The sequence below is a fragment of the Oncorhynchus mykiss genome, chromosome 23 (genome assembly GCF_013265735.2).
Source record: "Oncorhynchus mykiss isolate Arlee chromosome 23, USDA_OmykA_1.1, whole genome shotgun sequence".
In the NCBI taxonomy this organism is placed as follows: Eukaryota; Metazoa; Chordata; class Actinopteri; order Salmoniformes; family Salmonidae; genus Oncorhynchus; species Oncorhynchus mykiss.
In genome coordinates this window covers 20,282,825-20,306,629 of record NC_048587.1, presented here as the reverse complement: position 1 = coordinate 20,306,629, position 23,805 = coordinate 20,282,825, and the positions used below count along the sequence as shown (strand labels likewise).

General features: G+C 45.5%; 1 protein-coding gene and 1 long non-coding RNA gene across 21 annotated transcripts in view; one reads left to right on the top strand and one right to left on the bottom strand.

Moving 5' to 3' along the window:
• LOC110502424 (baculoviral IAP repeat-containing protein 6) overlaps positions 1–23,805 on the bottom strand; it is a 140,767-nt gene that overhangs the window by 42,755 nt on the left and 74,207 nt on the right. For 17 of the 20 annotated variants that reach the window (XM_036959768.1, XM_036959775.1, XM_036959774.1 and 14 more), the window contains 6 exons: positions 23,013–23,212; positions 22,115–22,186; positions 21,032–21,335; positions 18,908–19,125; positions 16,706–16,870; positions 15,342–15,507 (listed from right to left, as the gene is read on the bottom strand). In XM_036959768.1, the coding sequence (XP_036815663.1) occupies positions 15,342–15,507; positions 16,706–16,870; positions 18,908–19,125; positions 21,032–21,335; positions 22,115–22,186; positions 23,013–23,212 (1,125 nt within the window). The remainder of the gene's footprint in view (positions 1–15,341; positions 15,508–16,705; positions 16,871–18,907; positions 19,126–21,031; positions 21,336–22,114; positions 22,187–23,012; positions 23,213–23,805) is intronic. The other 3 variants (XM_036959781.1, XM_036959783.1, XM_036959789.1) reach the window with 1 other exon arrangement.
• On the top strand, positions 240–4,337 carry LOC110502426. Its single transcript, XR_002470326.2, has 2 exons — positions 240–2,077; positions 2,899–4,337. It is a non-coding gene; the product is annotated as an uncharacterized LOC110502426 (long non-coding RNA).

Here is a 23,805-nt window from a genome sequence, read left to right as displayed (position 1 = left end):
TAACTGGACCCCACTTGCAGTACGATCCGTTTTCAAAGCAGAGACAAATCCTATAGTTAAGTAGTGGACCTTTATGGTCATGGCTTGCTAAGACTCCAAACAGGCTTGCAACCGCGGAGCCGGCCTGAGGACCTTGTATAATTGACCGGGCTGGAAAGGGACTGGATGGGGACTTTAATAAAAAATGAGCCAACACATTCACAAGTAAGATCGTTCACACGACGGAAAACCAAAATAAACAGTCTTAGTTGCATAAACAGGTTAAAAATCATAGAGTGACTGATAACCATATATTGTACTTCATTGAAACGTAAGAATAAGATGAGAGAAAGTTAAATATCAGGAGGGCAACTCAAATGAAGGAGGAGGAGCGCTGAAGGGCTAGAGTGAATCACTGCTGAGGAAACTGATTGGATCATATTCGTTGACATACATTTAGAAAACACAATCCTTCTGGGGAAATGGAGAGTGCACGCTCTCGTGTTTGTCAACGTCACCACAGCACCTCTACATGTTGGATTGGGGAGTCTAATGTATGTAAGGGGGCGATGGCGGACATACTGCATGCTGGTTCGGGTAAGATTTTTGCACACAACATGACAGTGCAATTTGGTGGTTCAGGGGGAACAGTCCCTCTAGTGAGGATGAGAGAAATCGGGGGGTGGAACAAAAGGTTCCCATGTGGCTCAGTTGGTAGAGCATGGCACCTGCAATGCCAGGGTTCGATTCCCATGGGGACCAGTATGAATAAAGTATGAACTTGTACGCGCTCCGGATAAGAACGTCTGCTAAATGACAAAAAAAAAAAGGGGGAAAGAGTTAGCGTTTTGCTGCTACTGCTTCTCAGAGTAGAGACCCCTGAACATATATTTCTACAACCCCCACTACGACTCATCTCTTAGCCACGTCCTATTCCTGTCCCCACCCGCCTCTTCTCCAGTCTAGCTGTGTCTGACAAAGGGATAGACTGTGTGCTACGTGCATTCTGCCGCCCTGCTGCGTTGAGGAAGAGGTCGCTTCATCTCTTCTCTACTAAAAAAAAATAAACACAATTTCGTTGGCAGTAATAGCCCCGGTTGTGTGTGCTCAACCAGCCGCCGAGGAAGAGACTGTGGGAAGCTTGAGCGTTCTCCCCTCCCTCCTGCCACAAGGACCCGGCCGCTCTCTCTTTCCGCTTGGTTATGCAATGCACGTCTCTCCCACGGCTTGCACAGGGGACCCGCCACAACACAGCCGCCACCAGCTGCAGGTGCAGACCAACATAGCAACAGCTACGCAGCAGCACTCAGGCTTTCCAGCTCTCTGGGATTTTACTGTTGTACTTGGCTCTTTGGAATACCACTTGCTGAGCGGTGGGCTGTCTGTAGTAGCCGCCGCAAGCGCTAGCGTCTCCAGAGTAACCATGCGCGACTGGGCCTCCGGGTTTCAGCGGCAGGAGATAGAGAGACGCCTCTGAAAGGCACTAATTGCTCTGCTCCCGAAGGTGGGAAGCAAGAAAGGAGGAGAGAAGAGGGGGCGTGTACATTTGTCACAGAGACTGTGGCGCTCGCTCTTTGAGCTGCTAAGAGGGTCAAAAAGACAAGAAGAGCTGAGGAGGAGGAAGAGGGGGGCTGTGGTGGAATTTGGAATTGGAAAGAGAGGGGCGGGAGGATGGGAATCATAGTGGGGAGGGAGGGGGAGCTTATGGGGAGAGGGTTTCTCCAAGCCCCCTAGTGCTTCAGCTGTGGTGGAGGAGACCTGAGGAATAAAACAACAAAAGCAAAAAACGGAGACTATAGCGCAACCAACACCAAGGCAGCATTTAACCCAGGGGGTGGCGCAGAGGACTGGAGAATTCATACGGCAAGAAGGGGGTGATTTTTCACAGAGAGCTGTTTCTGCGCAGAGCCACGCACCAAGGCGCAGTTGGGAGCCAGGATCTCCTTTTCCTTTTCATTCCTTCTCTCCGACGCTGGGAGCGAGGCTACGCAGCCAGCCTCCCCCGCTTCCCAGTAATGCAGGCTCCTGTGTGTGGCCATGCTTCCCCGCTCAGGACCCAAAAGCATGCTGGATGTCACCCCACTCTTCACGCCATAGGGTAAGAAACCTTTTTCACCCCTCTTTCTTCAGCTCACCTCCGCCTTTCTATTCTGTCTCTCTTCAGATGGATGGTAGGAACTGCCTGTTTGAGATTCAGGGAGGGGGGGGGGGGGCAGCTGTTTCCGCGGGCTGCTTATTGTTGATGGTGTTGTGGCTGTAGCTTTGCGCCGCATGCCTCTCAGCCCTGGCTGGATGTGGCAGTGTCACTGACTGTTTACCTCCATGTAGATTTCCCTGGGAGGTCTGACACCAGCTAGACCACCGGCGCCATAGGGACACTTACACAGAGTGGTGGGCAGAAAATCATTAACTACCTTTGGGGAAAAAAGGGAGGGAGGGTGGGTGTAAGGGGCTCTAAATGGGAGCATTAAATTATGCTCGTTTTGACACGTCCAATGTCATTGAACATTTGCGGGGTGTTTAACTTTTGTGTTGCGGCTAGACATTAAGGGATGTTGAATACTAGGATTCTATTGTGGTGGGCACAACAGCTATGGCAATGAATAAACAGAGCATAGGAATTGTTTTGTTCGATCACCATTCATTTCTTCTTGAGGATTCTGTTGGCTAGGCTAGTCGAGGGCTGTTTGGTTCAGTTTTCCCCAGGGCGCCGTATAAAGCACATGTAGAAGAGGACGAGTGGGGAGGGGAGTTGAATGCATCGTAGCAGTGCAGCCTTAAAAGAAACAACTACATTCATTCCCATTGTCTTGTGTTCTCTTGATTGTGGGCTTGCGTTGTTTCTTTTCTCTAATGTTTGTGTCTCTGTATGTGCCTATGTCACGTGGGCTGCCTCCACCCCCCTCTCTCCCTCTGCAGATAAGTGCCAGCAGCACCCCTGCCAGGTTGAGCGAGCATTATGGCCATGGGTCCCACGGTCATAACTATTGAGGAGGTGCGGGCGCTGGAGAGTAAGGAGGAGCAGGAGGAGTCCATTTTGGCCTTGCTGGGCATCGTTGGCACCTTCCTCAACCTCTTTGTCATCGTCTTTGTTTACATATACACTGTCGTGTGACTTAAGCCAGAGTCGGAGTGGTCCTCCAAACGACAAGGCACAAACCAAGATTCCTTTTAACCCTAAATCAACATATACTGGATTTGAAAACCAGAGCTCCTCCTCCCCTTAACTTTATACTAGTTAAAAACGACATGAGCAGTTTCCCAACACAGAGAGTGAGGGTGGACAGTTATGTGGCGGAGACGTCTCACAGCCACAAACCAGGGAGATAACAGTGAGCTGGTGGCTACATCAGGACCATAGCTGTGCTGGATCTGGATCCAGGATGGGCAGACAGACACTGGCCCTACCCCAGCCAGGGTTCACTTTCCCAGGCTACAGGCCAGCACAGCCTGGAGTGGAACATCACCTTGGACTCATTGGCGTGATGAGGGAAACAGTGTTACTGACAAATCTCCTTTGTCAAATGGATTATAAAAACGGAATAAGGGACACTGATGTCACTGGCCTGGATGGTTCAAGGAGCATGGCGTGGAGGAGGCAGTGTATGCAAAGAACACTGGGAAGCCATTACAGATGAACTGTACCTCACCGTATCACATTGGTAATCTTCCGGGTACAGCATTTTAAACTGCTTGGTGGGATGTCACAGCGCACGTTACCCCGGCAATGTGGCTCTGGAGGAGCTTTAATGTAATGTGCTGCTTGCCGTCAGATAGGCCACACACGCGCTCGCACACACACACACACACACACACACACACACACACCCCAAAACCAAAGGGTTAGTCACCGCTTCTCATGATTTGACAGATCACAACAGAGCGATCTCTATTGTCTGTATCTCGCTCCCGGCAAGAAGAGTGGCAATGACTAGGAAACATTTCTATTCCAATTGACCACCTGGGACTTCAAAACCAAACTGGAGATCTGCAATAAAAAGGGAAGTGGAGAGAAAGACCAATAGGAGAGCCTGCGATAGGAGAGCCTGCGGTGGAGATGAAATCATCCGCAGGGGTGGAAAGGACCTTGTGGGCACCAGAAAGAAAAGCTCCATTCTGCATTTACTAAAACATAAGGCCTGACTTACACTGTCTCTTTCTGCATATTTTTCCACGTTCTGTTCGGTTATTGGGGGGTGGGGGGACTGACGTATTTGTTCATGTTGATTTCAGGGTAGTGTTAGTAATCCTGTTTCTGTATAAAAAAATGTAAAGCTTTTATAAATATATGGATAAACTCTAGATGTACTGTGCTATAGGGAAAATGTAAACAATAAAGTTAGAATGTATGAATTGGATTAGCCTCAAGCCTAATCTATGATGGGTTCTGTGTGAGAATGTATGCATGAGTAAATGCCTGTCTTAGTATGTGAGACCAAACGCATAGTTACCAGTAAGGATACGAGACATACGGTGAAGATGGGTGCGTAACAGGAAGTTTGTCACATATTCAAAGGGGCTGGATGGGGTCTGTATTTTCACCTCTATTCACATGCTTATAGCATGCCTACAACATGTTCCATTAGTTAGATTCCCTCCTACTCAGATTAATATTAGGATTCAGAGAGAGTCTTCAGCTTTCACAGCTCGGTTTCAGATGTGTCGACTGCTACTGCAATCGGAAACGCACATCAGGAACTTGAAATCGTGTCAGTTGCACCTACCTCAATGTGATGTGTGAGTGAGCGTGTGTATGTGCACATTGTGTGTGAATCAATGGGGTCAAGGACACGCAAGATGAAGTAGCTAGCAAGTACAATCTGGGTAACTACACAAGTGAACAACGCACACTGTTAGGACACACCACGTGCTACAAAACCAAAAAGGGTCGCTGTAATCAGACCAGGTGCTATTAAATGACATCACGTGCTCGCGGAGGAAAACGACAAGAAACACAGCAGCCCAATGAACCTCGGAGCAAAGCACCACTTTTGACTCCATCCGCTCCCAGCCCTACTTCCATCTGCCTGTTCCTGAAGCTAGAGTAAGGCTGGGACTGCCTAGGAAACGAGTTCGACTTAATCCTCATGTGCACAGCATTTGTTCCACAGTGCTCCAGTAATGTCAGAAAGGACAACATGCTTTCAAGGAAAGGCTCTTACGTAGGCAATGTCCTTACCATGATGAGTACTCTTACCACGGGGAGGCCTGCCTGCGATCCATACTTACCGCTGCCCTTACCATGATGAGTACTCTTACCACGGGGAGGCCTGCCTGCGATCCATACTTACCGCTGCCCTTACCGCCTTACTGCTAACCCTATAGGCATAGACACCCATATCTACTTCAAAACGCCAATACAGAGAAAATTACATAGTAGAATAGGCGGCCAGCCGGGGGTAGATTATCATATGCAAATAGGGGGAGGGGAAGCGTTAATGAATCTGGGGTGGTGAGTCGTTTAGCATTCGCCTTGTGGATCCAGGTCCACTAGGAACATGTCCAGCAGTAGGGACGAGCACTGTAGAAATGTAGTCTAGGTGCTGAGAACTGGATCAGTATAGGGCAGTCACGATCCCCACAAGGGCCTCTCCATGAGATTATGGGGTCTGGGCCATGAATAACCCGTCCAGCCCCCTCTCTGGAAGCCTCCCTTGTTCAGATGACCCACTACATCAATGTACAGGCCCATTAAACATGGATGGCTTATAAATCACATCTGCTTTTGAAAAGGGTGGAATCGGAACGAAGACAAGAGGGAAGAGTGGAGGAGATGCTAATGCTGTGGAGCTAAGCCATCTCTGCCCATGGTTTCTGCGCGTAGATAGAAGCACTTGGCCCAAATGCAGTATTCCTCACCAATGCACCACACAGAGAACGCTTCACAAAAGCGTGGACTAGATGCTTGTCCTGTCTAACAAGCTGTTCCTAACATGCTCACTGAGGAACGGTGAGGTGGCGGGGTGAGGTGGGGGGGAAGGTTCACGTGTGAGGACGGTTGGGTAAAAGGGGAGTGAGTGAGGGGAGAAATAAATGTCATTTTCAATTAAAATAGATTAGTTTCGCAGTGACATTAAAAGACATTACCTCTCACTAATGGTCTAACTTCCTGTGATGGAGTGCGCAGTGGTGTAATGCGTCCCAAAAGGATTGCCAAGACACCGATGACTAATGTGGAATAATACGCAAGCGGCGCAGCCAAGTTGGAAGATTAGCAGGAGGAATGAGTATGGCCTGAGGCAGATAGACTGAGGGGAGAGGGAGGATGGGAAGAGGGGTAGGCAGGGGCCACAGTAAGCAATGGGACACAAAAGCCCCCCCCCCCCCCCCCCCCCGTGTCTCTTAGGAGAGCATAGGAAGGCTGGGCTAAGAAATTCATCACAGCACGGCGGCTATTAGGCAGCACACTGAGGATGAAGAGCATGAATGGAGACAGGAGTGTGGTGCTGTAGCCTTAATGATGCTTTTAATGTCATCTAGTGTGTTATCCCTTAATAAAGCTAGTAGCCAGGTTTTTAAATGTATCGACACTGGATGAATGGTGCATGGTATGAGAATGGGTTTGGACTGGAGTAGCCCATCTTAATAGATTTTAAAAGACAGATTGATGTGTTTGGTGTCATTCCTGAAGCAAAGGTACCGCCACTTTACCGAAACACCACACAATCCAAGCTGCAAGGACCTAGGCCTACAGATAAAAATGTCACCAAATCACTAAAATAATATATAACTGTTTATACAAGTAGGGCTGGAATTTTGGAAGACGGTAATTGGCCAGCCAAATGACCGTGGCCACCGTAATAACCGTTAAAAATAGCAAAATAAACTCAATTATTTATTGAATTGTGTTTATTTTGACACTTTCTCCTCCTCACTGCAGGTGCTGCCATAGAAATATAATGAATAGAATGGGCATCCCCATTCAAGTCAATGATGGCATAATGGGCGGCCATTGCTGGCGGCCATTGCTATTGTACCCATAGGATCAAAGCAGTAAGTAAAATGTTAAAATACACTACAAGTATGTGGACAACCCTTCAAATTAGTCGATTCGGCTATATCAGCCACAGCCGTTGCTGACAGGTGTATAAAATCAAGCACACAACCCATGCAATTTCCATACGGAAACATTGGCAGTAGACTGGCCTTACTGAAGAGCTCAATGACTTTCAACGTGGCACCGTCATAGGATTCCACCTTTCCAACAAGTCGGTCTGTCAAGTTTCTGCCCTGCAAGAGCTGCCACCTTCGACTGTAAGTGCTGTTATTGTGAAGTGGAAACATTGAGGAGCAACAACGGCTCAGCCGCGAAGTGGTAGGCCACACAAGCTCACAGAATGGGATTGCCAAGTGCTGAAGCTCGTTAAAATCACTTCCAAGTTCAAAACTTCCTCAAAGCAACATCAGCACAATAGCTGTTCGTTGGGAGCTTTATGAAATGGGTTTCCATGGCTGAGCAGCCAAACACAAGTCTAAGCTCACCATGCGCAATGCCAAGCGTCGGCTGGAGTGGAGTAAAGCTCACCACCGTTGGACTATGGAGCAGTGGAAATGCGTTCTCAGGAGTGATGAATCACGCTTCACCATCTGGCAGTCCGGCGAACTAATCTGTGTTTTCCGGATTCCAAGAGAAAGCTACCTGTCCAACTGTAAAGTTTGGTGGAGGAGGAATAATGGTCTGGGGCTGTTTTTCATGGTTTGGTCTAGGCCCCTTAGTTCCAGTGAAGGGAAATTAACGCTACAGCATACAATGACATTCTAGACAATTCTGTGCTTCCAACTTTGTGGCAACAGTTTGTAAAAGACCCTTTCCTGTTTCAGCATGACAATGCCCCTGTGCACAAAGCGAGGTCCATACAGAAATGGTTTGTCGAGATCGGTGTGTAAGAACTTGACTGGCCTGCACAGAGCCCTGACCTCAACCCCATCGGGCACCTTTGGGATGAATTGGAATGCTGACTGAGTCAGGCCTAATCGCCCAACATCAGTGCCCGACCTTACTAATGCTCGTGGCTGAATGGAACCAAGTTCCCGCAGCAATGTTCCAACATCTAGTGGAAAGACTTCCCAGAAGAGTGGAGGCAGTTATAGCAGCAAAGGGGGACCAACTCCATATTAATGCCCATTATTTTGGAATGGGATGTTTGAGCAAGTGTCCACATAATTTTGGCCATGTAGTGTATGTGCTGTGATTTGTTGATTCAACTCAATATATTGCATGAGCCACATACATTAGCATCTTTTGAATTAACATTCAACATTACCATGGAATTATTGCGTCAGAATACCAGGCAGCCATACTTCCAGACGGTATTAGATAGAATGTCGCAGCCCGCCCGCCTTGGGTGAAAACAACCCATGGTTACCCTATTGGCTCACTGCAAAAACAACCCTTTTCAAACACATTTTCTTGTTGAAAGCTTGTTTTAGTCAAAAGGTACAACATATCTAAAGATTACTTTTCAACATCGACTGCTCCTGAGCATTCTCACTACTTGTAAAAAATGTAACGTAGGGCTTCCCGCATGCCCCTTGTCATGGAGCTAGCGGCTAATGACTGGAATATTAAGCTAGCAAAGACCAACAAACAAAACTGACTATACAGCTACAAGTAGTGAGTGGAGTTACAAACGGACTATACTAAACAAGTTCAATATCTTACCTGTGAGGAAATGTTTTCCACACACATAGCTACGTGTAGCCTACTTGGACACCTGGTCCCCACAATTTCCCACGCCGAATAACCTGAAGCCACAGGGCTCTAATTCCCTACATGGGAGAACTGTGAACTATAAATCAGGATTTTTGATCTGGTTACACGTACATTAAACACAGCAGTTGGCGCTTTTACAATGAGGGCCAACGGAAAATAATGTTTTTTCCCTCCCAATTTGTGGTCGAGGGGAATTCCGTCTCATGACAGAGTATTGCAAGTGTACCCATGAGTTTACCAGTCAAATCGCCAGGTTCCAAGCCCATTCTATTCATTATATTTCTATATGTGCTGCTGCATTGCGGGGGCTTTGACTTGGCAACCACAGACTATTTTGCTTGTTTCAGCAAGTTACGGACTCAAACGCACGGATGCCCGACCATCCCATCTTCAGCCAGCGGTTTGTTCCACACAAAAAAGGTAAAAACGGTTATGAAGTTTTAATTTTCATGACCGTCTTCATCCATAACCATCTGCTACACCGTTATACGGCAACTGTGCTAGCTCTTTCTACAAGCATCATGTAAAAAAAAAAATGTAACGCCAGTGAAGGTAAATGGTAGACAAAATGGAAAGTGAAAGCAGTACATTAAGTAGAAATGAGATGGAGGTTTCAATCCCTCCTTCCAGCAGCATATGACAGTTGATCATTAGTGGCACACTCCTACTGAATATCAAGTCTGCCTCTGTCACCACACCCACAGTTATCAACCTCCCAGGGCTGCCTGCCCCCTGCCTTGCACTTAATGCTTTTTGGAAGGAACACCCCCTCCCTCCACTCCTCAGCGCAGCACGTTATATAAAAAATGATATATATTTTTTTTAAAGACGTCAGGAGTGCTTAGGTCTCTTCTCATTTTTATATTACCAGCAACCTCTTGACATTGATTGACAGCTCATGGCTCTGAGGGCTGGCGCCGATACAACAGAGTGAGAGGAGCCCTTGGCTTCCATCAGCGCACACACCGAACCGACACTGACCATACTGCACAGTAGATTCATCACCAAAAACACCATTTGTTATTCAATTGGGTGATAAAACATGTCAATTGAAATATTAGTCCATTTTAAAAAGGCAAATGTTTAATCACAACAATGACATAGGAGAAAGGCCAGCGACAATGAAGAGGCAGTAAACATTGTGATTTAATAGCAGACGGCCCCGGCTGCATGTTTGCACACACCACGCTTGAGCGTGTCTGAGGCATTTAAAAGATAATGAGGACCAATTACAATACTCATCTCTTTATCTGCTGTTATTTAATTATGAGACCAGGGGCGCATTAATGCACACCACAACACACATACAGGAACAGACACACACACTGACAACATCGGACAAAGAGGCAGTTGCGGTTACATACACAAAGCTATTAGCTACCTCCACCTGATATGCAACTATTATGGAATTACGTTAGAAAGCAAATCCTTCTGAATGGAGGCTACGTTGATACAGGCCTACCTGCCCATTTCAGCTCAGAACAAACGGATTGAGAAGCATAAAATCATTTTAGGGCGAGTCTATGCACCTTGTCGAAATCAAACATGCCAATAATCTGTCCATAGTCAGGGAAGTGATGTCTCCTGCTAAGGGTTCATTATAAGCAAAGTATTTGTAGAGAGAATGCAATGAAAAAGTTTTTTCAAGGTGATTTTATTTCCTTGGTAGTGTGCCAACTTGTCATTTTATTCCTGGCAATGGCTAAAGGTCTGTGAGCAACTGTTCTGTTAATATTCATAAATAACTGGACAAAAACATAAGCGAACCATAAAATCACCACAAAATGTGGATAGATCACCACAGATTCTCCTATCCCCACAGATTGTGGATGGATTCTACTATACCCACTAGTGCTTCACAGTATACTCCAACTTCTGTACTTGAACATGAAAAACAGTGCGGTACTAGAAGTTATTACTTTCGGTAATTCTGTCAACTGTGTCTCATTGATCAACTGTCAGCCAATGTCCTCAGAGCGTGAAAGCACTGTGCCTGCTCCACTTTACCTGCACTGGGAGACTGGGCTGCATCATGTTAGCTCCCCACTCATGCTGCACTGAAGTTAGCACATTTGAATAATGTGACACGGCACGAAGAAAAGTAGCTGTACGCAAAACAACGCCCATACAGGCAAGATAACTTTACAATGCAAGAAGATACCAGTAGCTTCAGTGACGTAGCGCAGTTTCGCAGCGCAACCCCACAACGTGGTAGACATTTTGTTCCCTCATGGGGCTGGGGTAATATTTTGCTGTTTAAGAGCTTAAGGATTCTTGAAAGACGGGGCAAATTAACTTTTTCCTCTACAAATATTTGTCTTAATATTAACCAAATTTGAAAATAAATAAATATAAATATATTTTGATGGACCAAAGTATCAGCATTCAGACCATGTGAAGACAACTAATAATAAAAAAATGCAACTGGATTTATTTCAACTCCGTCAGACAACATAAAAGGAATTTCATCTTTACAATTATTGTCCAACAAGTGTTTAAAGACAATGATTGTTTAAAGGGACATTTCTAAAACGTCCAACTTCATATTCATCATCTCCAGCACCATCCCAACATCAACATGCGAAAATTGCGTGTTTCTATGTTTTGTAGTAAAACAAATAAACAAATATTTGTGTTTTCAATGACATCGGTGTGCATCGTGTGATTATAACCCATTTTGATTAGGTATTCCCTGCTAATTGATTGATGCCATTGTAAATACTAATAATCCTCTCTTTTTCACTATAAAACAAACACGCATGTTGAAATTGGGGTGGTGCTGGAAATGAATATGAAGTAGCCTTTTTTAAATTTCGCTTCCAAACATCAGATTTTGCTTTATAGCACTATTATATGCTCCAGGGCTAATTTTGTTAGTATTTTTGGCATGTTTTTCTAGATTTAGAACATAAAACATGTATAGAGCAAACATCCTCACTTCCATCTAGCACGCAAATACTTTAAGTATAGGTGATATTTAATTAGCACGCAAATACTTTAAGTATAGGTGATATTTAATTAGCACGCAAATACTTTAAGTATAGGTGGCAGAACAGTGATTAAAATGTACTCCAGTGACGGAGTTGATAAATCCTCAAAATTGACATTTCTGCCTCTAAAAATAAAAAGTTAAATGCAAACATCAGTAAAATGATTCATTTGAAAATCCCCAATAAACACTATTCTATCAGATGACAAACAAAATCTGAGTTGATATTTTACAGAGTTGACAAAAATGGCATTTTTCTTCATTAAAGTAGTATCTACAGTAGCAATTTAGCTTTTCCTCAGATGCTTTATGACTCAAATCTAATTAAATGTAACACACTTGAACCAAGATTTTCTATCAGGCAGAGGGAGTTGACACTTTAGGGATGTGACCATGATGCCAATATTGTTGTTTGAATCTATCAAAAGTAGAACTTTAGAGACCATAAGTGGTCTTATTAAACTACATTGTAATAAGGACATGAATAAGGGGTCCTTAACGGTATTGCGGACCCTGCTCATTCCTGATTAATGTAGGATTTTAGACAAATCTGACAGAGATCACCAAATCTCCAGACACATCTTTTAGGAATCACAGTTCTTTAAAGTCAGAGGGTTATTGCAAGAAACCACATAAGAATTAAATATTGATACATATTATTCTTGCCTCGTGAACGACATCATTACTGGTTAAAGAGACCGAGCACACACTTATAAAATAAGCTACTTCTATGCAAATGTTGTTGACAAGTATAAGAAAATAAGTCCCAAATGGAAGGGAAACAAATTGGATACAGATGACATCCGCCAAAACAAACTCAATAACGCAATGCATGCACACACTTACTGAATATGCATTCATGTGAACAGGCCTAGGCTACATCTTAATTTACAAATAGAGAACCATTTAAATAAATGATTGCCATTATGTTATTGTTAAAAACAAAAGTCAAATGGATTGTATGATTGATTCATTAGTGCATACATGGCTGTCTCTGAAAAATGTTGATGTAAAAAACATCCAAGGTAATGATATTGAACTCACTATTCCCAACGATTGAACAGAGCAGTTTGTCTGGATCACTCTGTAACTTTGGTTTATGCAAGGCTCATATGAAAAACAATCCAGAGTCACAGCTGAAGAGACAGCAAACCTAGTCAGAGCAATGGACTGACCCATCATTTAACTCTGTGTTCAGTTAGCTCTGGGTCGGCCCTCGCCACCAGGGACGAGGGATTACCTTAGAGGATTACCATCATATCCTGCTTTCACAGAAAACCTTTTCAGACCCCGATCACATCAGAGTACAGACTCCGCACATAAAGCACTGTAGAATGACGATGGTACATGCTCAGAATAAGAATTACCTTCACTAAACTTTTCTACCACAATACTCGAGGGACAAGAGGTTCTAAGAGTTGCTCGGTGCGGGGAACTAATTATTTCTAACAAAAACGTCTGTTGCATATTAAAATAATATATAACACAGCATAGAGAATGAGATCGTGTAGAGCGGTGGACGCTTCCTATCTATCGTCAGAAGATAAAATGTCATCCAATTTTCCTCATAATAATTACTACCAGACGAAGTCACAAGTAACAAATTAGACTAAATCTATTCGTTCTCGCGCGTGGAAAAAAACTGAATCATAAGTGGATGGGTATCTTGAAAGCTTGGATTAATATCATTTAAATTGTTTATTGAACTTTATTGGAGAGCGTCAACCCCCACAGAAGCAATAGCCATGTTAGAGGAAGATCCTGCAGCTACATCTGTGTGTGGTCTCATCAAGCAAATGATCCCCACACACCACCAGGTTGCTTAGCTGCAGAAAAGACAGTCTTCCAGATGAAAGACCTCATCTAAGGACATTACAATGATGAAGAAAAATAGGTTCTCCTACTAATAATTTGCCTCCTTTAGAAACGTCATTCTATTTCCAACACAATATAATGCACTTCTGACTAATTCTTCATCAATGCATTGAGTAGAATAGGAGTCAGAACATCGAAAACAATTGTGAGGAAACGTGCAACACATAAATAGCCTACTACCCTTAGCGTAACATTTGAAAACATCTACAACTATGCGGTCTTATATTCCAGTGGTTCCCAAACTGTGGAGCAACCCCAAAGGTAAGAAGATAAATTACATTGCACTAGCACACAAACTCAACCCACCTCACCCGAGGAGGACATAACTACAATCACATGTTGTTGGAGACCAGGAGAAGCCATAGATCATGAGAAACACACAATGTAAAAAGGGTATCATCTTTCATCATCACCAGCGCTGATACACTAAATCGGCAAAAGTATGTGGACACCTGCTCGTCGAACATCTCATTCTAAAATAATGGGCATTAATATGGAGTTGGTCCCCCTTTGCCGATATAACAGCCTCCACTCGTCTGGCAAGGCGTTCCACTACATGTTGGAACATTGCTGCGGGGACTTGATTCCATCCAGCCACAAGAGCATTAGTGAGGTTGGCCACTGATGTTGGGCTATTAGGCCTGGCTCGCAGTCAGCGTTCCAATTCATCCCAAAGGTGTCTGATGGGGTTGAGGTCAGGGCTCTGCGTAGGCCAGTCAAGTTCTTTCACATCAATCTCGTCAAACCATTTCTATATGGACCCCACTATGCACAGGGGCATTGTCATGCTGAAACAGGAAAGGGCCTTTTACAAACTGTTGCCACAAGGGAAATCTTAACGATACAGCATACAATGGCATTCGATTCTGTGCTTCCAACTTTGTGGCAACAGTTTGTAAAAGGAACTGTTGCCACAAAGTTGGAAGCACAGAATCGAATGCCATTGTATGCTGTATCGTTAAGATTTCCCTTCACTGGAACTAAGGGGCCTAGACCGAACCATGAAAAACAGCCACAGACCATTATTCCTCCTCCACCAAACTCTACAGTTGGCACTAAGCATTAGGAGTCCTCCTGGCATCCACCTAACCCAGATTTGTCCGTTGTACTGCCAGATGGTGAAGCGTGATTCATCCCTCCAGAGAACGCGTTTCCACTGCTACAGAGCCCAACGGTGGCGAGCTTTACACCACTGCAGCCGAAGCTTGACATTTCGCATGGTGAACAGTTATTGTGCTGACGTTACTTCCAGAGGCAGTATTGGAACTCGGTAGTGAGTGTTGCAACAATGGACAGACGATTCTTACACGCTTCAGCACTCTGCGGTCCCACTCTGTGAGCTTGTGTGGCCTAACATTTAGCGGCTGAGCCGTTTCCACTTCACGTTAACAGCACTTAGTTGGCCGGGGCAGCTCTAGCAAGGCAGAAATTTGACTGACTTGTTGGAAGTTGGCTTCTTATGACTGTGCCACATTGAGAGTCACTGAGTTCTTCAGTACAGGCCATTCTACTGCCAGTGTTTGTCTATGTAGATTGCATGGGCAGTTTGCTCATTTTTATATACCTGTCAGCAACGTGTGTGGCTTGAATAGCCTAACGCACTTATTTGAAGGGGTGTCCGCATACTTGTTGCCATGTAGTGTACGTTCAACCTATCAAATTAATTGTTGTGAGATTTGCCATTGACTTTCCCGTTTCATTAAAGGCAAAGCCATCCTAAACGGGAGTTATCATAACCTACATGGAAACTTTCAACACAAAGTCTAAAGAAGAGTGTTCATTCACCAGAATCGTTGCGTAGGTAGGAGGACATGGCTGGAATGAGGCAGGACTGGCTGAGCAGCTCCTGCAGTACTGTGGGCAGTGCGTTGCTGTTGTGGCCCCTGCTCTCCCCCGTAGGGGACTCTCCGTGGCTCACACAGCCTGCTGGGTTGATGTAGCTGGCCAGCACCTGACAGACAGAACAAGTGGCGCAAACATATACTTTTAGCAACACGTGTAGGACTTAAGGCTGTTTTACAGTTGGTCTAACGATATGTCATGAACATTCTATTGGTCGGCCAACATCAAACTTGTGGTTATGGAAATATAAACAATAAGACTCTGCATGATATCAGCAGGTGCTCCAAATAGCATACTTGCGCTATTTTAACACCAATAAACCCATCCTTTTAAAAATGTATTTAGTAAATGTCAGCCGAGCAAGAAAGGCAACTAAAAGCAACTTTCTAAACAATGTTTTGGTTAGTTGCTGGCTTGTTAACTAGCTGGGTAGCCAGTACAAATAATGACCAGAGTATAGCTGACCACGTCTTAACTTTAACAGTGAATAAAAAAGTAGCTATAGGAAAATAAACCCACAACATTATTTACAAGGTAATGATGGCGAGCTTACAGAAAATAGCTTAAGGTTGTGAGTGTTTAGAAATAAAAGTAGGTCATTTTATCATCATCTGAGAATTGTATAATTTGTCCAAAATAGATTTGCTTTTGTTGCTGCAGCAGCCCAGTAATCACGACAACGGACGATGCAACAGTCCCAGAGGCATTCACTTTTTTCCATGTCTGTGCGACACAAGGAAACTGGCAGTATGAGCGACGGTCTACAGACATTCCACCAGAGTATAAATTATGTTTTCACCAGCGACACATGTCGCATTCTAATTGTCTACAGACTTGTCGTTATACCGATTTTAAACCTTCTACCCTGAGGTAACTAGACAGGAAGTACTTCTGTAAAGTACGTAAGAGCATAGGGCTCCCGAGTGGTGCAGCGGTCTTAGGCACTGCATCTCAGTGCTTGAGACGTCACCACAGACACCCTGGTTCGATTCCAGGCTGTATCACAACCGGCCGTGATTGGGAGTAACATAGGGCGGCGCACTTTTGGCCCAGCGTCGGCCGGGATTGGCGGGTGTAGGCAGTCATTGTATATAAGAATTTGTTCTTAACTGACTTGTTAGCCAGTTAACACTTTTATACTATTGGGGAAAACCCCCAAGTGCACGTTTCGGTCCATGCCCTAGCACTCCACAGCAGATTCAAATAACCAACTCATCAAGCTTTGATTATTTGAATCAGCTGTGTAGTGCTAGCAGGGGGTGGGGGACGGGCAGAGTTTGGGAAACCCTGGCGTAGGGGATTCTTACCTGCAGAAGACATGTGACGTGCTCCTCTTCCAGCCTCTGCTTGGTGAGGGCCTGCTCCACGTCCCAGCCTGAGGCAGTGGAGCCTGTACCGAACCCAGTGCCCTTGGCCCAGTACAGCTGCTGCTCCTCACTGGTGCCCCCTCCATGACCACTGGACACCGTTGGCTGGGGTCAGACAGAACCAGAGAAAAAGTCATCAGCACAACACAGGAAATCAGCAGGGGGAAAGTTCAGCCTACTGGTCCACTGATGACAACATAGGCCTGGACTACAGATAATAGCATTCCATAAGCTCATGAAACCAGCAAAAAATGTTAGCATAGAGAGAGCTAAGAACGTTTAGCCTTCTCGAGACTGCACCCTTTCTGACAGAGCGGCTTCGGCGATCATCAGGCGTGACGCGGCGTGCTATAAAGGTCTATGGCAGGGGCTCTCCCAGCGCACCTTTAACATCGCAGGAACGCTCCCGACGTGCACACAAGCGTTACGGGAATGTAACTGGCTAAATGGAGCATGCAACTCTGCCAATAGAGATCACTGTCAAGTCTATCAGTCAACTGGGGCGCAGCGGAGACCATACAGCAGTTACAATGATTTTTTTTTAACAGTAGGTGGGATGAGGCCGCTGGGATTTTTTAACAGTTCACTGTATTTTCAAAGACGGCCATTGTGTGTGTTTTGTATATGGCCGAAGCAGGGCCCAGTCCTGACCCAGCAGTACATGGGGGGGTGAGGTATGCTCACGTCATAAGAGGTTGGAGATTAATCACTGAGCCCTGGAAAATCAAAATCAGGGAAGAGGCTCACTTTCCCAGATAAAGAGGGATGGGTGTGTGTGTGTGTGTGTGTGGACTGACCGTCCGCCGGGCTCTGACCACGGTCTCATCTCCGGCCACATAACTGCCCGCCGCCTCGAGGACAGTCATTACCACTGTGACAGGACTTTGGCCCCGCGCTCAATCTTTAAGCCCGGAGATCTGTCCTCAACTCTGACAACTCCATAAATCCACACTGGTGTGTGGACTGGAGCGCCTGCTGAGACAATCCACAGTGGGTTGTAGTGCTGTAATCTATCCTGCTATAGAACATGTCATCTACGGCGGTTTAGCTGAGTTTAGGCCTGTGATCTATGGCGCTTGGACCCTTGTTAGTGGGCATTGCTGGGTGTGTTGAGTTTCTCCTAGCCTCTGCCGAGTCCCCAACAACCGGATGTTCTGGTTTTCTGGCTAAATGGAAAGAGCCTGTGATGCAAACCTCCGCTATTTGAAATTAAACAACTCCCACCCCCAGCTGGATTGGTTGAACAGTGCAGAAGAGACCCTCCCGACAGTTATTTTTCTTCTAATCAAGACCAGAATGAAAGGGGGTCTAAGTTCAGGCGTTTCTTTTAAGCTTCTAGTGACCAAAATCAATATGGTGATCGATACAATTTGGTGGGTGAAATCTGGTCTTTGATCCGAGTCGTTGGTCATCTTTGAGTCTCAGATGTCCTAGTAGAGTCCAGAGTCCTTTGAAAGGCTTTGAGCAGGAGGTAAGTCTTGACGCCCAGCAGAAACCTCAATAGAAGACGAATCACTCAATTTAATGGGCATGGCAGTCAGAGTCCATGATTCAATTCCTATTCATGATGTTCCCTTCTGCCTGGAGTTGGCAATAATACAAAGGACACGTCTGTTCAAAGCCAGACCTGCCTCTTAACATTCCCACAAAACAACTACCCAATTTATCAAATGCTCAGTGGCGATATGCATAAGAGCGCAGAGTAAAGCCCTGCCAGATAGAGTAATACATAACATGACTGATCCTCACCGCCCGTCTCTCACTGAGGGAAAGACAAAACGACGCATTTCTCCCTGGAGAGTGAGTACCTCTTTATTGTGTCAAGCCAAACGCACCGGAGGCAGCGTCTGAACACTAGACTAGACTGACGCACCACGTCAACCCAACCCAAAATAGGTTGACGCTGGCCTCGATCCATCATGAACACACAAGAGAAATGCAAATGGACAGAACACATTTCCGCTGAGATCTGTCCACATCCGGTGACATACGAGTACGAGTGTGTGTGAGCTGTGTTTTCATTCATGCTCTGTTGAGCGCACACACACACACACACACACACACACACACACCACCACCACCACCAGGAGAGCGACAGAGTGAGGGTGTGTGTTCCGGACAAGTCCAGTGTCTGGGCCTCACCTCTGAGGAGTTGCCACTGGCATTGGGGACACGGGGCGCGTGGTGGCTGAGGGCTGACAAGCAGGCCAGGATGAGGTGGATGGCTCCTATCTCCAGGGCCATGCGACGCAGCAGCACGCCGTCGTCTGTGGTAAGAAGTGTCGTGCTGAACAGGGCCCGCAGCACATGAAAGGGCAGTGTGGGCAGCACATTGGCCGACGGAGACTGCAGGATGTGGCCTAAGGGGAAGGTAGGGAGAGATTCAGCCAATCAAGGAAGGGGAGAGAGACAGGGCATTTCTCAATATGCATACTATCGTGCTCCACACACATGCTCTGAGTGCATTCTCCAATGACGTTCTCTTGGGTACGTTCTTGTGAGGACTAGAGCGTGGAGAACGCATAAAACATTACATTTGAGAAGCACTCGCACTCCCCCTACTGTATTACCTCACGCTGCACCTGCCCATTCACTGAACCTTCTTCCAGCCAGGACAACGGCAACAAACAAAACAAGATATACACAAAGCAAACGTTTCACAATTACCAGCTAGATATGCAAATCGTAATAATGTAGCTAACCAGATAGTTCAACAGGCAAAAATGACAAAAAAATTATATTATGCAAGATAGCTGTCAACCCTTCATTGGTAGCTAGCTAACAATTCTTTGTGGCTATCTGGCTAGCTAACAGTAGTAGCCTTATTTACTAATTATGGGCTTGTGCTCTACAGTAACGTAGGCAGGTAAACATGCCAAAATTAACACAGCATGTATTTATTAACATATCAAGAAAAAATATTGTAGTTAGGCAACATATGAGATGTCAATAGGCAACATTTAATTCCTTAGTCGGGAGTGCTCAAATAATGGGTGCCATTGATTTCAAAGAAACCATTAAGCAATGCATACTCATAATTAGTTCAAAAAGACACGCTGCACACCAATGTCATTGGAAACACTAATCTTACTCCATCTGTTTAACTACAAAACACAGAAACGCAACATCCTCACATCTGTTGGTGTTGGGGTGGTGCTGGAGATATGAGGCGTTAGATTATGGGCTAAATACAAACATACTATCATTTTTTTACGTGGGCGCATCATATTCCCTTGAAGTTGTATCGATGCGTGCTTCACAATATGTATAAACGGAGTACGCAGTCGAGAAGAAACCTCCGTCGTTCACATACTCTGATTTGGACTCCCGTGCTCAGAGCAGAGTAGTACGAATTTTGAGAAACACCCAGTCAGTCAGAGAAGAGAATTGATAATATCACTGGATAAATGTGTGAGAGATGGTGTGAGAGATTACCACCAGAGAGGTGGAGGAATAATGGGCAGAAAGGATGGATACATCGATTTAGCACTTATGAGAATGAGGCCAGAGAAGATAACAGCCGACTAAATGGCAGGCTGACGGTGTGCTATGTGACCAGTGTCACTAAACAAGCTGGCAGCCTGCTGTCCATCAATCATTAAAGGGCTGTTATTTCAAGGACTAAAGAAGAAAAAAAAACATTGGCAGGACAACATAGTTGATTTCAGGCCCTGAAGGAGAGAGAGGAACTAAATAGGCATCAATAATGAAGGCAGAGGTTGGGAGGAGTTGTAATGTATGAGAGGGTAGGACTTGTCAATATTAAACAAGCCAGTGAGTCCTTCGGCTAAATTACCCACAGGGTCCGCAGACTGGTAGTCTCAAGGACTGCAGGGGAAGAGCCGCATCAAGGGGAACAAACGTGCCTCAATTGTAAATGGAGGGATTAAAATCTCTCTTTCCATCTCTTTCTCCCCGCTCTTGGGGCTGGCTGCTTTTAAAGGAGCCGATTTACATGCGTTGGCCACTTTATGACACTGATCGCTATGTATTCAGGGAATTATCGATCGGCTGGGTCCACAGCTTGGCAAGATCAACTGCCTGACAAAGTCAGTCTGGGCATTGGGGAGGGGTTACCTGCTATAAGTAGGGCTGACAAGATTTGTCGCTAGGAAACCTGCAGCAGTCTCCTTTATTAGAAGCATAGGGACCTGGTCATCCTCAATGGTGTCCCCAAATACAAACACACTTAGAAAATCATCCATCGAAAGGGCCAGGAGTTTTCCTGTCCACGTCTGAAACTGTGTGAGGCGTCGTGTCACTTACTGCCCTCGCCGTCATCGGTGACCCCCAGCACCAGGCGGAGCAGACACTGGGCGTGCTTCCTCTCCTTCAGCAGCTCCTCAGCGTAGCCCGGCAGGCGCAAGAACAAACCAAAGGCAGCCAGCGAGTGGGCGGGGATGGGCGACATGGTCTGCACTGACGACTTGTTGATGGGCGGCGGCTCGGCGGCCATGGTCTCTGGCGCCTCGTACACGAGCTCGCCGGACTGCTCGATGGTGACCCACTCAAACTGGTCGCTGTCCTTGGGCTTCTCCTGCGTGGTGGAGGGCACCACCGGTGGACTCACCTGCACAGGACGAGCCAGGGTTAGAATGCAGTTAGAGGACAATGCTGACAGATGTGCTGACTCGGATGGGATCTGAAGGTCATGTGCTGTGTTTGAGCACTGAAGGTAGTAGGGGGCATATGGAACTAGAGAGCTGATATTCAGATCCATAGAGCTGCTGTGGGGGACTTGGCATAGAGCCCTGCAAATAAGACTTTTTTAAAAAAAATGGTATCCACGAGTTCAACTGAATCTGGGGAAGTAGATCAAGGGTTTTATAGGCAAACACCAGACATATCCCTTTAAGATGAAGGCGAGTATTGGAGCTGCAGCACTGCAGAGAAATACAGTTATTTTACGCATAGTTGTGATCAATATAATCAATTCAAGCTCAGTTGCACTAAGAGTCAGAGTGGATGTCCAGGAACAGGCTGTGCTGTGATTAAAGAGCTAAAACACCAGTGGGTCAAAGGGCATCGACCTGAGCTGTTTGGCTAACCTATTAGAAAACACTACACAGAGTCAGTCCTGGGTAAACAGAAAAGCATCACCTGCATCAATATCGATGCCTTAAGTTGACTTTGCTAATAGTCTTGCTCAGGGTGAGAGCGGAACTCTTCAATTATTCACAGCATTAAGAGCGTGCCCAGCGAACACTATCCAGTGAGAGAAAAGGGTTAAACTAAGGCAGAATGGATGCAATATCCTGTTGAGAAAGGGTTATGGTAAACCAACCAACGACCAGTCACGTATATGATTCATATCGATCACAATGCTAAGTACAAAACAAATAATCTCACTTGGTAGCCCTCGTGGGGCGTCTGCTTCAAACCACCAGTAGCTCTGGGAGACTGCCTGAATAATTCAATTTGCTGCAACAATTTGGAAGGGGGGAGAAAATAACAAAAAGAAAACAGATTTAGTACCTGGCAGCTCTCAGAATGCATTCCAGCTACTCACCTTGTCACTGTGCGCTCTCAATTACTGTTTAAGTATCCATTTACTTTCATTTAGGAGGCATGATGTAGCACCCGGGGGAGCGCAGAGGAGACAAAAACGAATTTAGACTGAATGGCAAACCCAGTGACTTGCCATGCCTCTCAATAAGCTGGGCCAAAAGTAAAGACACGTCATTACTTTGGCAACCGCAGATCCGCATTGGAATGCTCTATATACGAAAGGTAACTTTAATTTCTGAAAGGGAAATTCCATAGTTTTTTTATTATCTCCAGCACCAACCCAACATATGTGAAAATGTTGCGTTTCCATGTTGCGTGGTAAAAAGATAGAGGAAGATAAGTGTTTCCAATGACAACCAATTTGTAGACAATGCATACTCATAATTGGTTTTTAAAAAATGAGCAACAAAAAAATCACGATGCACACCAATGTCATCATTGGAAACACTAATCTTACTCCATCTTTGTTACTACAAAACATAGAAATGCGCAATTTTCACATCTGTTGATGTTGGGGTGGTGCTGGAAATTATGAATAGGAAATTGAACCATTTTGAAATGTCCCTTTAAATTTAAGGCTCTAGATTATGGGCTATATATAAAACACACTATCTAGAAACATGAGCTAAACATTGTAGGACAACAATGAAATAACTCCAATGAAGCAGGCTGTGAAAGGGTTATTTGACTGGTGGTGTTTGTGATATACGTATTAGAAGGGTATCTGTGGCAGTCTAACCTGTTGGATGACGTCTGGGTAGAGCATGGGTAGCCTCTCTGCAATCAGGGCCAGACCACCCATGCCTGCAAACACCTGCAGGGGAGACTGGATGGGGTTGGTCTCCAGCAGGGACTCATCGATGGCTGCATCAAGACAGTCGTCCCCAGGGGTCATGGGTTCGTCCTCCGGACAGCTACTCAGCATGTCACAGTGTTCCACTGGAGGAGGGAGAAGCAGAGGAGGGTTAGAGAATAGACCAATTATTACTCTCGAAGGGTTTCCACTGGGACACTAGCTATGTTCTGTGACGTACGGTCTTCTGTGTGCTGCCCTCAACCAATCATGACAAGTAAAGAACGGAACGCCCTGCGGGAGGGAAATTGTTCACATCGCAGGCACTTAATGAGAACTCATCCCTCATTCGAGGATCAAGAGAGAGTGGGAGAAACCAACAGGGCCATCACACTATTTATTAGTCAAGTTCAAGCAACCAAGGAGAGAGAGGGAGGAGAAGGGGGAAGAAACAGACAGCAGTTTCTCAGACATAAGTGAATGCATAAACCCGCGACTGGTTGTAGTTGGGAAACGGACGTGCTCTCCTGATGAAGTGCACGCGGATTAAAACAGAATCAAGGACACAGGATACTTGTCGCTGTTTGCGCGTCAGGAGGTGGCTCTGTAGACGGTAAAAAAAAAAGATAAACTGGAACAGCGGGTGAAGGGTAAAAATAGCCCCCCATTATGGTTTTCATTCCGCGGTGCGGCTGGCCTGTTTTATGATGATATAAAAGCCCCAGTCGATTGATAGGTC